The 22133-nt window shown below is 43.5% G+C and overlaps 1 protein-coding gene across 1 annotated transcript in view; it reads left to right on the top strand.

The window, feature by feature from the left end:
• The window catches only part of MEI1 (meiosis inhibitor 1), a 104615-nt gene that overhangs the window by 46822 nt on the left and 35660 nt on the right, over positions 1–22133 (top strand). Inside the window, exons 12-18 of the mRNA XM_006866865.1 lie at positions 3778–3892; positions 4978–5069; positions 6122–6263; positions 8123–8234; positions 8720–8780; positions 11806–11903; positions 18693–18861. Coding sequence (XP_006866927.1) covers positions 3778–3892; positions 4978–5069; positions 6122–6263; positions 8123–8234; positions 8720–8780; positions 11806–11903; positions 18693–18861 — 789 coding nt within the window. The remainder of the gene's footprint in view (positions 1–3777; positions 3893–4977; positions 5070–6121; positions 6264–8122; positions 8235–8719; positions 8781–11805; positions 11904–18692; positions 18862–22133) is intronic.

Here is a 22133-nt window from a genome sequence, read left to right as displayed (position 1 = left end):
ACTGCTAACCACAAGGTTGGTGCTTCAAACCCACCAGCCGCTCTTTGGAACCCTTATACAGGGTCGCTACAAGTCAGAACTGACTTGATGTCACTTACATTAACACTACCAGTCATTGGATTCAGGCCCATACTTAATCCAATCCAGTGTGGCTTTAATTTAATTAAGAGCATCTGCAAAGTCACTATATCTGAATAAGTTTACATTCTGAGGTTCTAGTGGATATGAATTTGGGAGGAACATGGTGCAACCTCGTATACTTTTAGTACCTTTTCACCTTGTAGGAATTTGTTAATGTCTGTGGTCTACTGATGATTTTGCTCCTGTCGTCTGTAAAGGTTTATTCCTCCTGTGATTTTTTTGGGGTGTTAAAAGGATGAGAAGAAAAGTGTGTCTGCTCTATTCTCTGGAGTTACATGACTGGAGATTTGTATTTTTACTTAAAAATGTTCTCTTTGTTCTTAAAAAGTAATAGCTGTTTAAGGAGCCTTGGCGGTGTAACAATTAAATACTTGGTTGCTAACCAGAAACTTGACAGTTTGAACCACTAATGGGTAATGATCTGCTCCCATAAAGATTTTTGAGTTATTCGGTGCCATTGAGTCGGTTCCGACTCATGGTGACCTTATACATACAGAGTGAAACACTGCCCTGTCGTGTGCCCTCCTCACAAGCATTGTTAAGCTTGAATCCAGCTCTGCTGCCACTGTGCCAATCCATCTCATTGGGGGTCTTCCTCTGCTTTACCCAGCGTGTTGTCTTTCTCCAGAGACTGGGCCCTCCTGATTTGTCTGAAGTATAGGAGACGAAGTCTCTAAGGAACATTCTGGCTGTATTTCTTCCAAGACAGATTTGTTTGTTTTTCTAGCAGTCCATGGTATTTTAATATTTTTGTGCAACACCATAACTCAAATGCATCAATTCTTTTGTGGTCTTCCTTATTCACTGTCCAGCTTTCACATACATATGTTGTTGTTAGGTGCCATTGATCGGTACCGACTCATAGTGACCCTATGCACAACAGAACAAAACACTGCCCGATCCTGGGCCAACCTCACAATTGTTGCCATGCTTGAACCCATTGATGCTGCCACTTGGCCAATCCATCTCACTGGGGGGGTCTGCCTCTTTTTCTCTGACCCTCCACTTTACCAAACATAATATCCTTCTCCAGTGACTGGTCCCTCTTGACAATATGTCCGAAGTAAGAGAAACGAAGTTTGGCCATCTTGGCCTCCATGGAGCACTCTGGCTGCACTTCTTCCAACACAGATCTGTTGGTTCTTTTGGCAGCCCATGGCACTTTCAGTATTCTCTTCCAACACCATAACTCAAAAGCATCAATGCTTCTATGGCTCAGCTTTTGCATGCATATGAGGTTATTGATAATATCACAGCTTGGGTCAATGCACTGCGTGAGTCCTCAAGCTAACATCTCTGCTCTTGAACACTTTAAAGAGGTCTTGCGCAGATTTGTCTACTGCAGTATATTGTCTGGTTTTCTATGAGTGTTGATAGTGGATCCAAGCAAAATGAAGTCTTTGACAACTTCAGTCTTTTTCTCCATTTATCATAATGTTATTTATTGGTGAGGATTTTTATTTGCTTTATATTGAGGTGCAACCTATACTGAAGCCTGTGTGGTCTTTGTTCTTCATCAGTAATTATGTTAAGTCCTCTTTGTTTTCAGTAAGCAAGGTTGTATCATCTGTATATCTCAGGTTGCTAATGAGTCTTCCTCCAATCCTGATACCACCTTGTTCTTCATATAATCCAGCTTCTTGTATTATTTGCTTATCCTATAGGTTGAATAAGTATGGTGAAAGAATGCAACCCTAATTTTAAATCATTCAGTGTCTTCTTGTTCTATTCAAATGACTGCCTCATGAACACAATTCAGTATTCTGTAATACTCATTCTCTGCAATGTTGTCCATAGCTTGTCATGAACCACATAGATGAAAGCCTTTGCATAGTCAATGAAATACAGGTACATATATTTCTTGTATCCCCTGCTTTCAAACCAAGATCCATCTGATGTTAACAATGATATGGCTTGTTCCATGTCCTCATCTGAATCCAGATTGAACCTCTGGCACTAACAACAACAACAATTGATCAATACCATGTATTATTTTATCCATACTTTATTTATTTTGTCCTTTCTCTTTAGACATACTTTTCACAAGCCTCCTTTCTTTAGCTTGGTATTATGTCTACCTTTCCTATCACCGTGCATCAGTCTTTCTCATAGTTTTAAAGGACGGTGTAATATGCCATCATATGGCAGCATAAGATGTTATTGAAACAGTCCCCTATTAATAGAAATGTGGGCTGTTTGCCATCATTAATAGTGTTGCTGTCATAAATAGTATGGTAGAGAATTTTCTTGTATGTATGTTTTATCTATAGGAGAATTTCTATAAGATAAATTTCTGAAAGTGAAATTTCTGGCCCAAGGAATTGGATCTGAACCTTGGTCAACACTGGCTTTATAAGCCTTACCAATGTCTGCAAATTGGAAGGATAAGAATGGAGCAGCTGGAATTTATCTTCAAGTAACAGTTTAAATTTATAGTATATTTGTTGTTGTTTTGTGCTGTCGAGTCCGTTCCAATTCATACAGTCCTTGTATAGGGTTAGTGGGTTTGAACTGTTGACCTTGCAGCTAGCAGTCCAGTGCTTATCCTGTAGCAACCACACCAGGGCTCAGTAGATTAAACAATACTGAGTTCATTTTTCTTCATGTAAGAGTCTGGTTAGGTTGTCCAGAGTAGTATGAGACACCATAATCATCAGAGAGCCGTGTTCCTTTTAGCGTCTTGCTACATGAACTTTGATACCCAGCTTCAGCCTAGTGGACCAAGAAGGCGGCTTCAGCTCCAGCCATCACATTTGTATTTAAGCAAGAAAGATATTAGAATGATAAGGGAATACTCTAGCTTGAAAGGATACTTTCAGAACTACATTTAAAAGAAACCTCACGGTAACTCAGAAGTGATTAAGTTTAGGACTCACCTTACACTGCTGATACAAGCTCATGACCGTAACATCTTTAAACAGGACCACAGTCATCCACAGGTAGAGGGGGCAGGACTTTAGTACTTATTTTTGGGAGACACAATTCAATCCATAACACTCAGACTGACATAAAATCTAGGCCCTATGAATATGAGGGTGATTCAAAAAGTTCACATAATATCCCATTATGTGCTGATTATATTTTCCACAAACTTTTGAAGTAACCGTTTTATTTACCTACTGGCCATATTTTTCCTTGCGGGGTGATTGAAAGCCAGTTTGATCTTTCTTCCCCAGGAAAGCTTATTATTTATTCAAGAACAGTGGTCATACAGATCTCTTGATGCATCTTCAACTCTAAACAGTTCTTCCTTCTTTCACCAGGGAACAAACCTGATTTTCTCACCAGGAGAAAGCCCTCTGTATCCTTAATAACAACAATAATAGTCATGTGAGAACTTACTGTGAGCTAAGTGTTGTGTTAAGTGCTTGGTATATGGTACCTACTTTGACCTCAGAATAATTCTCTGGGGAGAGTACTTGAATCCTTGTTTAGTAGAGAGGAAACTGAGGGCTATAAGAGGATAAGGTGTGTGCACAAATCATGCAGCTATTAGAGCCATACTTCCTGGATCAGACCGTGGGCCCACGCTCTGATCCTCCACACTGCACTGTACCCACCCCTCTTCTTTATCCCTGAGTCTCCTGGGATGACCCTTGCCTTGCCCTAATCCTGCTCTTGTCTCTCTGGATGCAGGAAAGACCACCAGAGCTCCCCACCAGTGCAGTACCGCGTGCTGCGGGCCCTGATCGAAGCCATGCTGAGCCGGTGTGCAGATGTCTCTCAGACCCCGATGAACAGGAGACCCCTGGTTAGTGCACTGCAGCCTGCTTCCTTCAGCAGTTACGCTGTAGGAGGTTTTAGAAGGATAGTGAGTGCATTGCCTTCCCATCAGAGGCGATTTCATAGCAGATTCTCAGCTGCACACACACACATACAATGCAATGGTAGTTTTTCCAAATGTAGAGCTTTGAGGCTTAAAGATTGTTGTTGTTAAGTGCCATAGAGTCAGTTCTGACTCACAGCAATCCTGTATAGGGTTTCTGAGAAACAGCTGGTGGGTTTGAACCACTGACCTTGAGGTTTAAACTGGTCTTACGACCCAGTGCTTAGTCTTTCTATAGCGCCTTACCAGGACTGAGGTTCAGAGGAATTAAATTGTTCTCCAAGGTTCAAAACTAGCAAGGCCCTGTGCCTAGATAGTCAAATCCCAGGGTATTTGTTTCCAGCCCTATGTACTTCATCTCTTATGTCATCCAAGCAGGTATGATAAACATGATCACAAAATCACTTCAGGCTGCAGTCACTAGAATTACATAAAGAATCTGGCCAGTGTCCAGTGTGTTATACTGGGTTGGCTTTGAGTGGTCCATGGACTGAAGACATTAGAAACGATCCTGTCAGTGTGAATGCTGATGTGTCTTTCAGGACGAACTTTGGACACTAGGTTCTTTATACCTAATGTAATAGGGATTTTCTTATGTTTTGAAGAAACTAATATAGGCATTAATAACCAATAAGGCTGTTATGACACTGTAGCATAAGCACTGGACTGCTGGCCACAAAGTTGTTGGTTCAAATCCATCAGCCACATCTTGGAAACCTATACAGGGTCACTATGAGTTGGACTCATAGTTGGCACCTACCATCAACAACCATAATGTCATTAGCCCATCTAATAGACCAGTCATGTGGTTCACTGGGAGACAGGTTAAGGCATCCTTCTCTGCCATTTTTTAAGGAGCTATTAAATGGCTAGATTGGTGAGGATCTAACCAAGAGCCACTGAAAAGTGTTAAGTGTCAGAATCGAGCGTAGGGGACGAGGTCAGTAGATTACACCCAGACACAGAATAGATCCTTGACCAACAGGTTCCTCTCTCTGATTTCACCTCAGGGCCACACCTCGAGCAGAGGTTCGGAGAAGGCCATTCTGCAGAGGGGAGAGTTCCTCTTGGGCACCCTGGAGGGATTTCGGAACGCCTGCAGGTAGGTTCCCTGTGTGGTGCCTGTGTGAAGGGTGGGAGGGAAAGGGAACTGAGACCAAGGATGAAGTTCTAGAAGCAGCACTTGATTTCTGTTACTCTGGCTAGAAAACCAGAGTGAGGCCTGGGGTGGGGTTGGGAGGTTGCACGAGGTTCAAGGATGTAATAGGTGGGTAGGAAATTTCTACTGAAGATTCTCTCCTGGTACAACCTTTACTCGGGGTGAGTGGTGATTCCGTGAGTTCTCACCTTCCATGTGTGAGACCATGGTTCGATTCCTGCCAATGTACCTCATGTGTAGCAACCACCCATCTGTCCTTGGAGGCTTGCTATGATGTGGAAGAGGTTTCAGCAGCACTTCCAGACCAAGACAAACCAGGAAGAAAGGCCTGGCAAGCTGTTTTAGAACATTCACCAATGAAAAACGTATGCATCACAGTGGTTTGAGCCCGTTGTATAGGGACCACCATGAGTCAGGGGCTGATTCGATGGTAGCTAACAACCACCACCAAGTCCTCACTCCTATGCTATGTCGCATTCAGCCTGCTTCCCCCAGATCCCTAAGCTGGCATGGTAGGTGGTCACTGAATGCTTGTCCACTTAATTCAGCTCAGTGAGCAAATGTCTGTTAAATCCATGGTATGCAGCCTGGTGCTAGACATCAGGGGTAGAAAAGTCAGTAAGAATGATTCCCAGCCTCTGGGAGCTCACAGTCTCTGGGATGAGACAGTTTTGTGTGTCTGTGTGGAATTCAAGAGGCAGTCAAGAGTTCAAGGAAGGCACTCCAGGTAGAGAGAGAACACATGGGCAGAGCAGAGATGCGAAACAGCAAGCAAGCAGTGTGTGTGTTTAGGACAGTACGTGAAGTAGGGTTCAAGACGCAGGGGAGGAAAGCGTCAGAAACTGAACTGACAGGGTCCTCTCCTCGTTGAGGTCCCTGTCTTCTCCAGATCTGTTGTTGAGAATACTTTCCCTGGGCCCCAAACTCAGGCTCCCCCAACGAGGGTTCTCTGTGCTCTGTAAGTGAGTGAACATATTTGCATGTTGATTTCTCAGGTTGGCTGTGGAATTCCAGAGTGAGCCTTCAGCCCAGGAGAATCCATTCACTGCTCCCAGTGCTGAGAAGGAAGACACCTTGGAGGCCTTCTCAGAATTTCTCCTCAGTGCTTGTGACTCCTTGTGTGTCCCCATGGTGATGGTGGGTCCCCTGCACACACACTGGTGGGCAGTGTGAGCTCGGGGGAGGCAGGCTGAGAAGCGCAGGCCAGCACCTGTATAATTGGACCTTCTAAGAGCCTCAGAGTGTCATTCCTATAGCCACCTTTCCTTTGATTTTTACAATTAAGTGTAGTTCTTCATTGCAAAATAATTAGTTGCCTCTTATGAAAAGGTTGTTGTTAACTGCTATCAAGTAGGTGGCAACTCATAATCACCCTGCTTAGGGTTTCCACGGAGCAGCTGGTGGGTTTGAACCACTGACTTTGGAGTTAGCAGTCCAGTGCTTAGCCTACAGTTTGCCACACCAGGACTCCATAAGAAAAGGTAGAAAGCAGGAACAGTAAATAGATAGTGGTTCTGGAGTGGAAGGGCCTCATATTCAGTGGATCTAATCCTCCCAGTGACCCTGTGGGATGAGCACTATAGCATCTCCCACTTTATAGATGTAGAAACCAAAAGTCACAGAGGGTGACAGATCCTTAGGGTTATAAAGCAAGCACAAGTCTTGTAAAAAGCAGCTGTTGATTGTCTAAGATGAAGCTTCACTATGGAACACGTGTTTGTGTTCTGAAAATTGAGAGGGGGCCACAAGGATAAGACACCTGGTCAGGAAGAGCTTCGCTTTGAGCTGACTTGAGATTGAGGTAAGAGGAAAAGCAGGGCTCAGAGCAGTTGGCTCCCAAGTGACCTTGGGTGAATCCTCTGCAGCTTGATGCTTGGCCATCCTGTGGAGTCCCTGTTTGTTGGGGAAGGACACCTCCTAAACACATGCTGGGAACAGTAGGTGGCAGTAGGGCTCTGGCTCTGGTGGAAGAGGGCTGCATCTCCCTGAAGAAGCCAGTGAGCCTGGCAAGGCGGGTCTGTAGGTATTGTGGGTGGAGGAGCAGCCAGGCCCGCAGCCCTGACTCACGCACACTGATTCAGAACAGCCTGGGTAACTCATGTTCATTTTCTCTGCTCTGCCTCCCTCTAGGTTTACATACGTTTCAGCTAGATGGACTCCCAGAGTCGTGATATTGTTCCTGCTTTCTCCTTTGCTGTATTTTACAATTTTTCTTTAAGGAGTTTATATTGCTTCTATAATGAAAAAGGGAGTCCTAGTGTGGCACTGTGGGTTAATGCGCTGGACTGCAAAGTCTGTTTGAACCACAAGGTCGGTGGTTCAAGCTTATCAGCTGCTCCTTGAAAACCCTATACAGGGTTGCTATGGGTCAGAACTGACTGGCCGATACTTAACAACAATAACATAATGAAAAAATGAAACGAAAGAACCCAACTTGATTTAAAAACCAAAGCAAAAGTATTCTATAAAAAGAATGCCTCTGAGGCCCTGGCTATGGACAGATGTGGGAAATGAGACCCAGAGAAGCGAGATGACTGACCAAGGACAAACACATGGGCCTTGCTGCAGATCTTGGATGAGAGGCTGAGTTTTTCTTTTCTGAATCCAGAGCTTGTCTACTGCACTAAGCTACTTTGTGGTCATGCTCCAGCATTACAGAAAATAGTAAATGTAAAGGCAATTGGTTAACTATATGCTATTATGGTTTTAGTAATAAAACCATTAGAAGTGTTTTTACACATCAGGCTTTGTTTGTTTCTGGGAGTAGGTCTTCTTCTTACTCTTGTTCCTGGGAGGTAGGTCTTTTTATCCTTGGGACCAGAGTCTTGGACACGTGAAGTATCTTATATGATCGTTAAGTGACGGATCCAAGCCTTGGATCGAGGTGTGTGACTTCAGATTCTGTAGATTTTTTTGTGTGCCCTTGCTAGATGGGATACTGGTTTTTTTCTTCTTCAGAGATTCAGTCCTGGTGGTCTATGCTGGTTCTTTTGCAGAGGCACTCAGAGCAGACCACCCATCCAGCCCTGATGGAAGTTTTCCTGTCAACTTTACACAGCCTCTTTACTATTGTTCCCCACATGAGGGAGAAGTTCTCCAAGAAGCTTGGTAGGCAACAGCAAATGTGGACGTTGGGTGGGGACAGATACCCTTCTGGCAGCTGCCCAGAGCGTGCAGAGTATCATCTTTGTGTATTTATTCAGAATCCGTGTCCACTTTGCCCATTGTTGAGTAGATGCAAGGGATATGCAGCAGTCCAAGCCATTCTCAAGTGTATCAGCATTTCTTTAAGAATGCCCCGGAGGCTCCAGTCAGAGCCCACCACACACCTTCTCTGAAGAAAAGTACTTGTTAAGATGTTCTGTAGACCTTCATCTTAACTTTACTGTTAGATGGTTATCATTACTGCCATTTTACAGATATCAAAACTGAGGCTTGGAAAGTTTAATAACTTTCCCAGAGTCACACTAGTAGAGAGTGGTCAAGGAAAATTTAAATGCAGTATAACTCCCAAACCAGCGCTCTTTAATGCCCCAAACTTGGGAATCTCTACCAGTTCTGGTTTCCTCTGCCTTCTTCCCATTTCTCCCAAGCTGCCTCCTCCTTCATACGGCTGACACTGGAGCTGAAGGCCAGATTCTGCAGTGGTCTGAGGTATGTATGCGCCCAGGCAAAATCAGGGGCCAGCATCTCTCTTGACTGAATAGGTGGAATTTCTGGCAGGTGTAGTTACTGTATTTTTTATGCAAATAGTGCATACATGTTATACATACATTTTTTGGGAGGGGTCCACTGCACCGTCTCTATCCCTTGTGATATATTTTCTTTAAGCGTGCTATGCTAATTTTGTTAATGCAATATAGAAAACTATTATCATATCATGCTTATGAAAATACCTGGGAGAAAATGGTTGGCAAAAACTGTATAATGTGTGGGCATTGTTTGCATAAAATGTTATGGTCATGGGCCTGTGAGGAGATTGACCCCAGGAATGTGACGTGGACGTGCTTCTATAGGTTGTCTTTAACCTGGTTCCAGTGAGGCTCCTATTCCATATGATACTTGGGTTGGCACTCTGTCCCATCAAAACTGGAAGGGATCATTTGTCAAAGTGGGAAAACTGAGCCCCTCAGAGGAGAAGCGACAGGCCCAAGGCAGCGGGTGGGATTTCAACACAGGTGCTCTTTCCATGTACCAGGTTGTTTCCACTTGTCTTCGATACCACCTCTCAAGATGCTGTGTCCATCCAGAGAGGTCATGTTCGAGTTGCTGCCAGCAACTGAGGAGAAAGTCTCTTGTGCGCAGTAGTGAGATTACTGCCTCAGTCTCTGTCTTGTTAGGTTTCTGGGTGTCCTGTTTTTGAGTTGCCCCTGTCTCTGCATTTACTCAGCAGAGTCCATTTTTCCTGCCCAGAGTCCAAAAGTGATTCCAGAGTGGTGTCCAACTTGCTCACCATGTCTTAGAACAGAACACCAGTATTCAGGAGAGAATACAGGGAACCATCTGGATTGTAGGTTCAAAGTCAAGAGTGTGGATGTTTGAGAGTCAGTACTCTTTGAATACCTGTCTTGGGTTCAGCAACTTCCTGTTTCTCTTGTTCTCCTTCAGTCCTTTGCAAGCTAAAGTGCACTTTTTTATTTGTTTGTTTTGCTCTATTGGAACCTATCATCCCTCTTGATTTGCTTCTTCAGTAAATGTTTTGTTGTTGTTGATACATGCCATTGAGTTGGTACCGACTCATAGCTACCTTATGCACAGCAGAACAAAAACACTGCCTGATCCTGGGCCAACCTCACAGTATTGTTGCCACACTTGAGCCCATTGATGCTGCTACTTTGCCAAACCATCTTGCTGGGGGTCTTCCTCTTTTTCTCTGACCCTCCACCTTACCAAACATGATGTCAGGAAACTGGACCCTCCTCACAATATGTCCGAAGTATGAGAGAGGAAGTTTGGCCTTCCTGGCTTCCAAGGAGCACTCTGGCTGCACTTCTTCCAACACAGATCTGTTGGTTCTTTTGGCAGCCCATGGCACTTTCAATATTCTCCTCCAACACCACAACTCAAAAGCATCAATTCTTCTACAGTTTTCCTTATTCACTGTCCAAATTTTGCATGCATATGAGGTTATTGAAAATACCATGGTTTGGGTCAGGCGCACCTTAGTTCTCAAGCTGACATCTTTGTTCTTCAACACTTTAAAAAGGTGCAGCAGTTTTGCCTAATGCAATATGACGTTTGATTTCTTGACTGCTGCTTCCATGAGTGTTGATAGTTGATCCAAGAAGAATGAAGTCCTTGACAACTTCAATCTTTACTTTGTTGATAAGAATGCTTATTGGTCCTGTGGTGAGGATTTTTGTTTTCTTTACGTTGAGATGCAATCCATACCAAAGGCTGTGGTCTTTGATCTTCACCAGTAAATATTGTAAGTCTTCTTCACTTTCAGCAAGCAAGGTTGTATCATCTGATTTATCACAGGTTGTTAATGAGTTTTCCTTCAATCCTGATGCCACGTTTTTCTTCATATAACCCAGCTTCTCGGATTATTTGCTCATCATACAGGTTGAATAAGAATGGGGAAAGAATACAACCCTGTTACACATCTTTCTTAATTTTAAACCATTCAGTGTTCCCATGTTATGTTCGAACAACTGCCTCTTGGTCCAGGTACAGATTCTTCATGAGCACAAATAAGTGTTCCGGAGTATTCATAATTCGCAATGTTGTCAGTAGCTTGTCATGATCCACACAATCGAAAGCCTTTGCATAGTCAATAAAGCACAGGTAAACATCTTTCTGATATTCTCTGCTTTCAGCCAAGATCCATCAGACCTCAACAGTGATATCCCTCGTTCCACTGCCTCTTCTGAATCCAGCTTGAACCTCTGGAAGTTCTATGTCAATGTATGATTGCAGCCATTCTGTATTACCTTTAGTAAAACTTTACTTGCATGAGATATGAAAGATACTGTCCAATGATTTCTGCATTCCATTGGGTCACTTCTCTTTGGAATGAGCACAAATATGGATCGCTTCCAATCAGTTGGCCAGATAGTTGTCTTCCAGATTTCTTGGTAGAGATGAGTGAGTGCCTCCTGTGCCGCCTCACTTTCTTGAAAGATTTCAATTTTTATTCCATCAATTCCTGGTGCCTTTGCCAATTCCTTCAATGCACCTTGGACTTCTTCCTTCAGTATCATTGGCTCTTGATCGTATGCTACCTCTTGAAACGGTTGAACATCAACCATTTCCTTTTGGTATAGTGACTCTGTGTATTCCTTTCCATCTTCTTTTGATGCTTTCTGCATCATTCAATAATTTTCCCAGAGAATCCTTCAATAACTAAAGTCACGGTTTGAATATTTTCTTCAGTTCCCCTAGCTTGAGAAATGCTGAGTGTGTTCTTCCTTTTTGGTTTTCTGATGCCCAGATCTTTGCACATTTTGTTGTAATATTTGGCTTTATTAGTAAATGTTCAGTGAGGGCCAAATGCCTAACATAGTTTGGGGTCGCAGGTTCCCGGGTTCTCAGGACCTCCTTTCTCATGTCAGAGGAACTGCCTGTGGTACTTAGAATTTGCTGGGCCTCTGGCACAAAGCAATGGTGCCTGGGCACATGACAAGTAAAACATTCTGAGCCAAAGTAGTAACAGCATCACTCTTGTTCTATCTCAAAGTCACGCAGCCCTAAACCAGGTGTGTTCCAGTTTTCTCTACAGCATGTGCCTCAATCTCCTTTCTACTCCAGAGAAGACACGCCCACCTTCCCAAGAAGGTAAGATTCTGTGGTCTGACCACATATGAATTCCATGGTGGTCAGAACCTGTACCATGGCCTTCTGGCCTTCTAATTTCCTAGATGTCTTGTTGACTGGCTGGGCAGTGGGTCAGTACAATAGTGTATGAATTGAATTATGCCCCAGAAAAATAAGTGTTGTCAATCCTAACCTCTGTGCCTGTGGTTATAATACTATTTGGGAAGGTTGTCTTGATTATGTTAATATGGCAGGATTAGTGTAGGGTGTATTTGAGTCAGTCTCTTTCAAGATATAAAAGAGGTTAAGACAAGCAAGCAAACAGGTGGGGGAAGAAGGTGGCTAAGCCACATGAAGACCACCCAGGAACAAAAGCTCAGAGGAGACAAGGACCTTCCTCTAGAATTGACAGAGAGAGAAAGCTTTTCCCTAGTGCTGGCTCCCTAAATTTGCACATCTAGCCTCCTCAACAGTGAGACAATAAATTTCTGTTTGTTAAAACTACCCCCTTGTAGAATATCTATTTCTAGCAACAGTAGCTAGCTAAGACAATAAGACCCTTTTGCTTGGAGCTGCCCAGAGGAACCAGGGAACCATGGAATGATGGAACTGTAGGCTAATTCCTAGGTTGGTGAAATCATTGAATTAGAAGACAATGGAATCCAATGCTCCTGGCACCTTAGAATCTCAAGGTTGGGCGGATCCTCAAAATCATGAATTCCTCCCCTCTAAATCCTCTCTCTGCATTATTCCCATCATCAGACCTCCTGCCCGCTGCCTGTTCACCTTTAGAGACTGATGGTTCACTATGTCTTGAGCAGTCTGTTCATTTTTTTGTTCATGATTTCAAGTAATAATTCTTGAGCATCTGTTTCAGGTGTTGGTGATGAGGTAGTAGGGATAGAGTCCTTACTTTTGTGGAGGGAGCGAAGCAACAATGTTGATGCTCCACCTTTCCAAGCATGATGTACTTCTCCAGGGCCTGGTCCCTCCTGGTAACATATTTGAAGTATAGGAGATGAAGTCTTGTCATCTAAGGAACATTCTGGTTGTATTTCTTCCAACACAAATTTGTTTCTTCTTCTGGAAGTCCATGGTACTTTTAATATTCTTCTCCAAAATCATAACTCATATGCAGCAATTCTTCTACAGTCTACCTTATTCATTGCTCAACTTTCACATGTATATGAGGCTATTGAAAATACCCTGGCTTGGGTCAGGTGCATCTTAATATTCAAGTTGGTTTGACTCATAGCAACCCTATGAGCTATAGAATGAAATGGTCCAGTTCCATGCGATCCTCACCATTATTACTGTGTTTGGGCCCATTAGTGCAGACACTGTGTCAGTCCATCTTGCTGAGAGCCTTTCTCTTTTTCACAGACACTCTATTTCATATGTCCAAAGTATGTGAGACAAAATCTCATTATTCTGGCTTCTAAGGAGTATTCGGGCTGTACTTCTTTTCATTTTAAGTTGTGCCTCATCAGCAAGTTAAGGTCCTGAAAGCGTTACGCCATTTGTATCATCATGACCAGCTCTCCTGTGAGGTGGCAACTCTTCTTCAGTCCTATTTTGAGTGCCTTCCAACCTGAGAAGCTCATCTTCCAGCACTATCTCTGACAAGATTCTGGTGCTCTTTATCATTTTCTCATCTTCTGAGACTATATCTCACAATGTTTCACTGCTATTCATAAGGTTTTCAGTGGTTAAGCTTTCAAAAGTAATCCGCTTTTCCTTCTTCCTAATCGTCAGTCTGGAAACTCTGCTGAAATCTGTCCATTATGACTGATCCTACTGGTATTTAAAATACCGGTGACATAACTTTCAGCATCATTTTGTTGTTGTTAAGTGCCATCGAGTTGGTTTTTACTCACAGTGACCTTGTATAGTGCTTCTAAAGGAGCTCTGGTAGAGTAGTGGTTACGAATTGGGCTGCAAACCTCACGGTCAGCAGTTCGAAACTACCAGTTCGAAAGATGAGGCTTTCTGGTCCCGTAAAGATTTACAGCCTCGAAAACCCTATCCAGGGTCGCTATGGGTCAGAACTGACTCGATAGCACTTAACAACAAAGACATAGTGCTTCAAAGGAGCGGCTGAAGAGTTTGAACTGCCAACCTTGAAGTTCAAACCAACCTTGCAGTCCAGAACATTACCCTGCAGCACTACATCATAGCAATATGCAAACCACCACAATACAACAACCAGCTTATAGGGAAGTGAACAGGTCAGAAATGCTTAGGGCACAGTTTTTCCAGTCAGGCCCACTTCTCCTCAGCTGTGCCCACAGACAGTCCTCTCTCTGCTCAGGCAATGGTTTAGGACTTTTGACAGATACTCACAGAGCACACCACTCCATCATAAGCCTCAGCCTGAGGGCACTCAGCTCTAGCTTCATGGGCTAGCAAACCTAGTCCACCCTGAATTAAGCACTCAGAGATATCCCAGTCTACAAGCAAGCATCATGCCCATAGTCAGTCAACGTTACTTGTTCTTTGGGCCGGGAAGCCCAGCGCTCTGTCTCATGCTTTCACTCTTTTTTTTTAATGTTTTATTGTGAATTATGTGATAGTTTACATGGGAGAACATTAGTTTTACATTCATTCTATCGTATATCGTCTCATTGCCATGGTTACAATCCCCTCCATGCAATCCTTCCCCCGTGCCCCCCCAGGTCTTCAGCACACCGTAGCTTTCCCTCTCTGGATCTAATGTCTCCAGCTGCTCCATCACTCCACGTCATCATCTCTGGCTCTATTTCAGGCATCACTGCTTCTCTGGTTAGGGTCCTGCTCTCTGCTCTTCTCCCTTGATGGTCCTAGGGACCTTCGCTCCTAGACTGAAAAGTTAATCACTCCCCTCCTTGCTATAAAACGTCTACCTTTACATTTCCAATCCTCACAATCAGTCCTGATAACAATTATTCACTATTGTATCACTGGAGACCCTTCTGCATTTCATTGCATCAGCCCCGCCTAGTCAGATTGAATGCTACTTACTGGAGATTCTACCATCCTCCAGGCCCTCTGGATCTAGGTTCCCTCTTGAGAGCTTGTAAGCCAGTCACTTCTTGCCTTTGTAGCCCCCCCCACCCCCCATTTTGGGTAGCCAATGTCCAAGTTGCCCATCCCAGTCTACTCTGTGTGTAGGAGGGGTGGGAATTATTCTTGCTGTAAGGATTTATTCCCTCTTTTGAGCTACTGCTTCCATAGGTGTAGGTCAAGTTCATCAAATTGTATGAGAATCATGCTTTCACTCTTGATTCAGCTGCTGCTCCTCTGCCATTCCTCTGGTGTGACAGCTTTCTGTTCCTGGTCCAGGAAATTCAGTGCTCAGAGATCTCAGTGTCCAAAGGATGCACCCCACTGTCAGCTCTGCTTCTTTGATAGTGGTGAGACCCTCCCTCCTGCTTCTTAGATGGCTCATTTAATACACGTTAGTTTATAATGACAAGGAACTCTGCTAACCACTCACAGCTGAATCCTATAATCCTCTTAGCATTATCCCCCAGCTTCTCTTACCCAACCTCAGCAAGGCCAAAACATTGGTGGGAGTTACAGACTATGGCTGGAAAAAAGCCATTGCATAATTCACTACACCACAGTACTCAACAGAGTACAAGGAGACATCTTCCTGGAATTTTCTTTCAGCCAAGGTATATCTCATGTCAGTAATGAGATCCTTCGTTCTAAATCTTCTTCTGAATTCAGCCTAAACTTACGGCAGTTCCCCGTTGTATTGCTGCAACCATTAAAAAATGATCTTTAGCGTAATTTTACTCGTATAAAATATTAAATAAATTTTGCATTCCGTTGGGTCACCTTTTTTGTTTTTGGAATGGTCACAAACATCTCTCTCTTCCTGCTAGTTCACCAAGTAGCTGTCGTCCAAATTTCTTGGCCTAGACCAGTGAGCAATGTCATTATTACATCTGTTCATTGAAATATAAAATTTTAGGTCCTTGTTTCTCACTCATGCCTTCAGTGAAATGTGGACTTTCTCCTTTGGTAACATTAGTTCTTGATCCTAAAATGGTTACATGTTGACCATTTCTTTTTAGTGCAGTGATTCTGTATATTTCTTCCATTTTCTCTTGATACTTTTGAGGCAGGAATAAGCAAATATATGTTTAATACAGTGTCAGGGATTGATAGCGTGGCACTGTGGGTTAATGCGTTAGACTGCAAAGTTGGTTTGAACTGCAAGATTGGGAGTTTAAGCTCACCAGCTGCTTCTTGGAAACCCTATACAGGGTCGCTATGGGTCAGAACTGAGTCTACGGCACTTAACAACAACAATGTGAGGAAAATAGCATCAGGTAAAGGGTTAGTGGGTAGTATAGGGGAGGAGGCAGGGACATTTGAGCAGAGGTCTGAATGAGGTGAGGAGGTCTGTGTAAAATTTAGGCAGAGAATAGCCCATGCAGTGCTGAGAGCTGAGAAACTTTTCTTTTTGTTGACTATGCATTGAGCTTCTTTTGTTTCCGGGGGATTCCTCAGTGTTGTCGTGGGTGCAGTGATGCTTACCTTATGCTCTCTGCTCTAAGGAGTTCCTCCATCCTAGACTTCTCTTGGTGTAACAGTAAATAATTTAATTATTGCCATTTTATTTCATTCACCAAATAGTTTACCTTCTTGGTGGCTAAGACTCTCTGCTGACCCCCGTTTCTTTTCTTTCCTTCCCAAGCCTCTATCTTTGTCCCTCTCAGATGCAGTGCTGAGGGAGGCAGAGGCCCTGGTGAGCGTTTTCATTATTTCCAGTATGGCTTGGCTCTAGTTATCGCACTGCATTGGTCACTGGTCCTGCATGTGTCCAGTCCGCGGACTGCTCAGGTACCGTTTGACCTGCAGAGGAAGGTGGTGCTGTCCCTCATGCACTGGCAGCCTAAGGGCAGCCTCGTCACTGCAGCCTCTTGTGCCAGCTGTTCGGCTCTGCTGCTGGTAGTGGCTCTTGTCAGATCAAGGGAAGCCCAGCACATCTGCCCTTTTAGATACATCTGGACACACTTTGGAGCATCAGGACTTACATTGTGACCACTTCATTCTCTTAGATGTCAGGAGCAAAGGACAAGCAAATGAGTGAGGTTCCAAGGTATTAATGCTAACAGTCATATTGAGAATAGTATGGCTTGATTGAAAAAATACTCAACTTGGAGTTAGGAGCTCTGACCTGGCTCTGCTACCAAATTTCTGTGGGACAGTCTCCACCGTCGCTCTACCCTTGCCCCTGTTTTTGGCCCTGAGTCCATAATCTTAGCTTGAGGGGCCAGTCCAATAGCCCTCCAGATCAGTTCCCTGCTTTCAGTCTCTCATCCTCCAACCATCTTCACCTGTAGTTGGAATGATCTATCTGGAAGCTGAGTCTTGAACACATAACTCCCCTGGCCATCATCAGCTGTGGTTCCCAACATCAGTTATGGAACAGTGTCTAATAGTGATGGAGTTCCTCCTGGTGTGTGATGACATGTGAAAATAAGGGTAGTTCAGTGGATGTTCCATGAAGTTGATTTTATTTAAATTTGATGCTTTCAATATGAACACACCTTTTCTTTTATGAAAAGACACCTGTTGCCACAGTGGTTAAAATGCTCATTTGCTAACTGAAAGGTCGGTGGTTTGAATCCCCCAGCCACTCCATGGGAGAAAGATGTGACCGTATGTTCCCATGAAGACTACAGCCTTGGAAGCCCCAAGGGTAGTTTTACTCTGTCATTGAGAGTCACAAGGAGCTCTGGTAGTGCAGTGCTTACGAGTTGGGCTGCTAACCTCAAGCTCTGCAGTTTGAAACTACCAGTTGTTCTTTGGAAAAAGATGAGGCTTTCTGCTCCTATAAAGATTTACAGCCTCAGAAACCCTATACGGGGTCGCTATGAGTCAGAACCGACTCCATGGCACATCACCATCACCACATAGAGACACTATGAGTCAGGAGGGACTCAACTGCAACGAGTTAGGTTTTAGTTTTTCTCTTATGAAACAGAGGTTTTATTGGAAAACTCTAGGCATCTCTGCCCTTCAGAATAAAATGCTTCTTTCAGAAGCATTGTAGGTGTTTTGCAGTCTAGCTAAAATGACATCACACTGTTCCTCATCTCTTTCCCGGTGGTCCAGTCCACCTACTAATGGGCTTCAAATACCTTCTCACGGTGCCCCTAGCATTCTCTTTCCTCCCTTCTCTGCCAGTTCCCGCCTCACTTTGCACATCCCTACTCCTCTGAGAGGCTGGCTCTCCCCACCTGACCCCGGCAGCATGAGTCATTCCCTTCTTACTCCGAGCAGGGTATTCATCACTGTATAGCAATTGTCTGCCTCCGCCTACCAGCTGCCAGCTCCTTGAGGTACGATCTGGGGCTCACAGCCTGGCCTAGGACAGTTACGCAAAGTTTGTCACATGAGTGAATGACGTTTGCTTTCTTTCTCTTTTTTTTTTGTAATTCACTTCTGGCATTTCAACACTGCTACATGTTTTTTTTTTTTTTTTTTAAGTTTTTGTTGTGAACTGAGTGATAGTTTACATGGGAGAACATCGGTTTTGTACTCATCATTTCATTGCAGTGATTACAATCTCCGTGCATCATCATTCAGCAGTATTTGCTTCATGAATGATGCTTTCTTGAAGTAATTTCATGTTTTTCCATGTGTTAACTGTAGTCTGTCTTGGTAGACCCAAAACTGCATAGAGGAAGAAGAGTCTGATCTCCTCCTTCCCTGTGCAGTACTCCTGCTCCCTAGGAGATACTCAGGCACTCCGTATGATAAATACCTGCGGGGTACTCTCTGTCTGGCTCTCTCTGTTTGTTCCCTCCGCAGAACTCACTGCAGTAACTAAGCTCCTGCAGCTCGGGTTGCCCCAGATAAACAGCAGGGGCCCGGAAAGCCTTGCCTTCCTGTCGGGCTGCCAGTATGTGAAGGGAACTGGTCGTGAGAGACAGTACTGCATCCTGCTTCTCTTCTACGTGGCTTATGTCCACGACGACAGGTCAGTGCTCAGGGCTGCCGACTGGGCCCGGGCCTGCAGAGCCCAGTTGAGTTCAATAATTATTCACACAGGCACTGGGACACAAATGCGTTGTATTTTTATCTCTAGGGGGCTCATGGTGGTGCTGTAGGATAAGCACTGGACTGCTAACCACAAGGTCAGTGGTTGGAACCCACCAGCTGCTCTGCAGGAGAAAGATGAGGCTTTCTGCTCTCATAAAGATTTACAGTTTGGGAAATCCTGTACAGAGTTGCTGTGGGTTGGAACTGATTCGACAGCATCTAACAACGAAGATTAATAGAAGCCCTAGTGAAGCTAGAGTTGAGTGCTAGGATGCTAATTGGAGAGTTGATTTGAACCTACCAGCTACTCCATGGAAGAAAGGAGCTGGTAATCTGCTCCCATAAGATTTTAGCCTCAGAAACCCTATGGGGCAATTCTGCTCTGTCCTGTAGGTTACTATGAGTCAGAATTGACTCAGTGCCGTATAGCAATGGTTAATGGGAATCTTAAACTGTGCATATTGGCCATTTATATACCTTCTTGAGAAAATATACACGTTTTAAAATTGGGTCACTTGTCTTTTTTGTCATCGAATTATGAGTTCTATATACATTCTCTATGTTGTTGTTAAGTGCCATCAAGTCAGTGCTGACTCATAGCAACCCTGTGTAAGGTCTCCTAGGTGCGGCTGATGAGTTTGAACCACTGACTTTGCGGTTCAAACTGACCTTGTGGTCTAGTGCACTATCATGCAGCAACTAGGTTCTTATCAGATATATGATTTGCAAATATTCTCTCACATTCTATAAGCTACTTTTTCATCTTCTCGGTTATGGTGGTGGTGGTGGTGGTTATGTGCCATGGAGTCGGTTCTAACTCATAGCGACCCTGTACAGGGTTTCCGAGGCTGTAAATCTTTACAGGAGCAGAAAGCCTCATCTTTCTCCCGCGGGACAGCTGGTAGTTTCGAACTGCTGACCTTGAGGTTGGCAGCCAGATTCGTAACCACTATGCTACCAAAGCTCCTTATGTCCAACAATTTGTTAATTTTATTAAATCTAATATATCTATTTTTTTCTTTTGTTGTTTGTGCTTTTGATATTGTATCTAGGAAACCAGTTTCTAACCCAATATCATGAGTATTTACTGCTATATTTTCTTCTAGAATTCTTTTCCTTTACAATTTTAGCTCTTACATTTAGGTTTATGATCCATTTATTAATTAATTTTCATGTATGGTGTGAGGTAGGGAACAAACTTAATGGTTTTACATGCAGATATTCAGTTGTCCAGGCACTATTTGTTTAGAAGATTATATTTTCCTCATTTAATTGATTGTCAACAATCAATTTACCCATGTGATTAAAAATTTTTTTTTAATGATGGTTATTATACAAATTTAAGTAAAATGCTTGGGTATATAGTTAAAATAATTCACGGTACAACTCCATCATCTGTTATTTTCACCTATACCCAAGCATTTTACTTAAAGTTTGAACTAACTATTGTTAGGAGTCCTGATCATGTGCTGTAGAATAAGCATGGCCTGCTAACAGAAAAGTCAGTGGTTCAAACCCATCAGCTGCTCTTTGGAAACCTTGTTACAGGTTCACCATGAGTTAGAACTAACTCAACAGCACTTAATAACAACAGCATTGTTAGATGTTATATGTGAACCTGTCTTTACATATACAAACACATACTTGCTTTTTTAAAAATAAAATGCACACAATAGGATTTCATATAAGGTCTTCGACTTGCTTTTCAGTGTAATACTACGTCTTGGAACCTTTCCATGGTAGTAAATGTATTACTAGAGCTATCTAATTCTTTTGGTAACTTCATACTAGTGTGTAGTATGGCTATTATTCAATTTTTCATAAAATGTTTAAATTTTAGACTTACAGAAAAGTTGCAACAGGGAGTTGCAAAATACCCTTACCCATTTTTCTCTAATGGTAACATCGCCAAGATTCATTTCTCAGAACCAAGTGTCCAGGTAGGGTCCACAATCACCAGCAAAAGTCTACATATCTGTTCTAGCAACACTTTACGCACATAGAGCAGAGACAGAACACGATCCTCTTCAGTAGTGGGCACCAGTCTCTCATGACCAGCAGGCTCACCCTGAGTATGGCTGGTGCAAGGCATGTGTTTTATGTTCACCCCTTTCATGTTGGAGTACAAAAGAGCTTGGCCCCCCTCAGCCCCCAACTGGGAATAGATTTGGGAGCGGGATTTGTCAGGTGCCGTATGGTGCCCACATGTGTGAAAGACAGAAAGCTATTGTGGGTCCCAAACAAGGGGAAGACTACTCTGATAATGAGAAAGAGCTGGGAGTGAGAGGTCACCCAATTCCCAGTCTTCTTAGAGAAATGTTCTAGGCCTTTCCTGAGGCAGCCTGGATGGGAGGTGTAGAGGCAGACCGTTCCCCCAACACCAAGAAACCAACATTGGCATGTTACTTTTAACTGAATGTTAATCAGATTTCATATGTTTTTCTTCTACTGTCTTATTTCTGCTATAGGACACAATCTGGGATGCCACATTGCATTTAATATTATTCCATTTTTAATGGTTTAATTTTTTTTAGCTACTCAACCTAGTAAAAGTCCTGGTGTGGCGCTGTGGGATAAAGTACTGGGCCACAAGGTCATCTGAACAGCAAGGGTGGCTGTTCAAACCAGCTGCTCCTTGGAAACCCTATACAGGGTCACTAAGAGTCAGAACTGACTTGATGGTCCTTAACAACAACATCAACCTGAGAAGAAAGACATGTCCATGGTGTAAAAAAAGAGTTTTACACTGGAAAATCAGTGTCTTTCTCCCACAACTCCCTTACATGTACAAGCATTGATGCTCTGCTCCTACACACACAGAGCACAGCAGTTAGCACAGTAATGGCTATGCATTTGTTGTTGTTGTTAGGTGCCATCAAGTTGACACAACAGGAGGAAACATTGCCCAGTGCTGCACCAACCTCATAATCATTGCTATATTTGAGTCCATCGCTGCTACCACTGTGTCAGTCCATTTGGGGGTCTTCCTCTTTCCCCGATCCTCCATTTTACCAAACATGATATCCTTCTCCAGCAACTGGTCCCTCCTGACAAGATGTCCAAAGTGTGAGAGACGAAGCCTGGCTGTACTTCTTCCAACACAGATCTGTTTGTTCTTTTGGCACACTAACTTTCTATCTTTAATATTCTCCTCCAACACCATGTTGTTGTTGTTGTTAAGTGCCATCAAGTCGGTTCCGACCCATAGCG

The sequence above is a fragment of the Chrysochloris asiatica genome, unplaced genomic scaffold (assembly GCF_000296735.1).
Source record: "Chrysochloris asiatica unplaced genomic scaffold, ChrAsi1.0 scaffold00097, whole genome shotgun sequence".
Classification (NCBI taxonomy): Eukaryota; Metazoa; Chordata; class Mammalia; order Afrosoricida; family Chrysochloridae; genus Chrysochloris; species Chrysochloris asiatica.
Note: the sequence above shows the minus strand (reverse complement) of the source record. Positions and strands in the feature narration are given on the sequence as shown.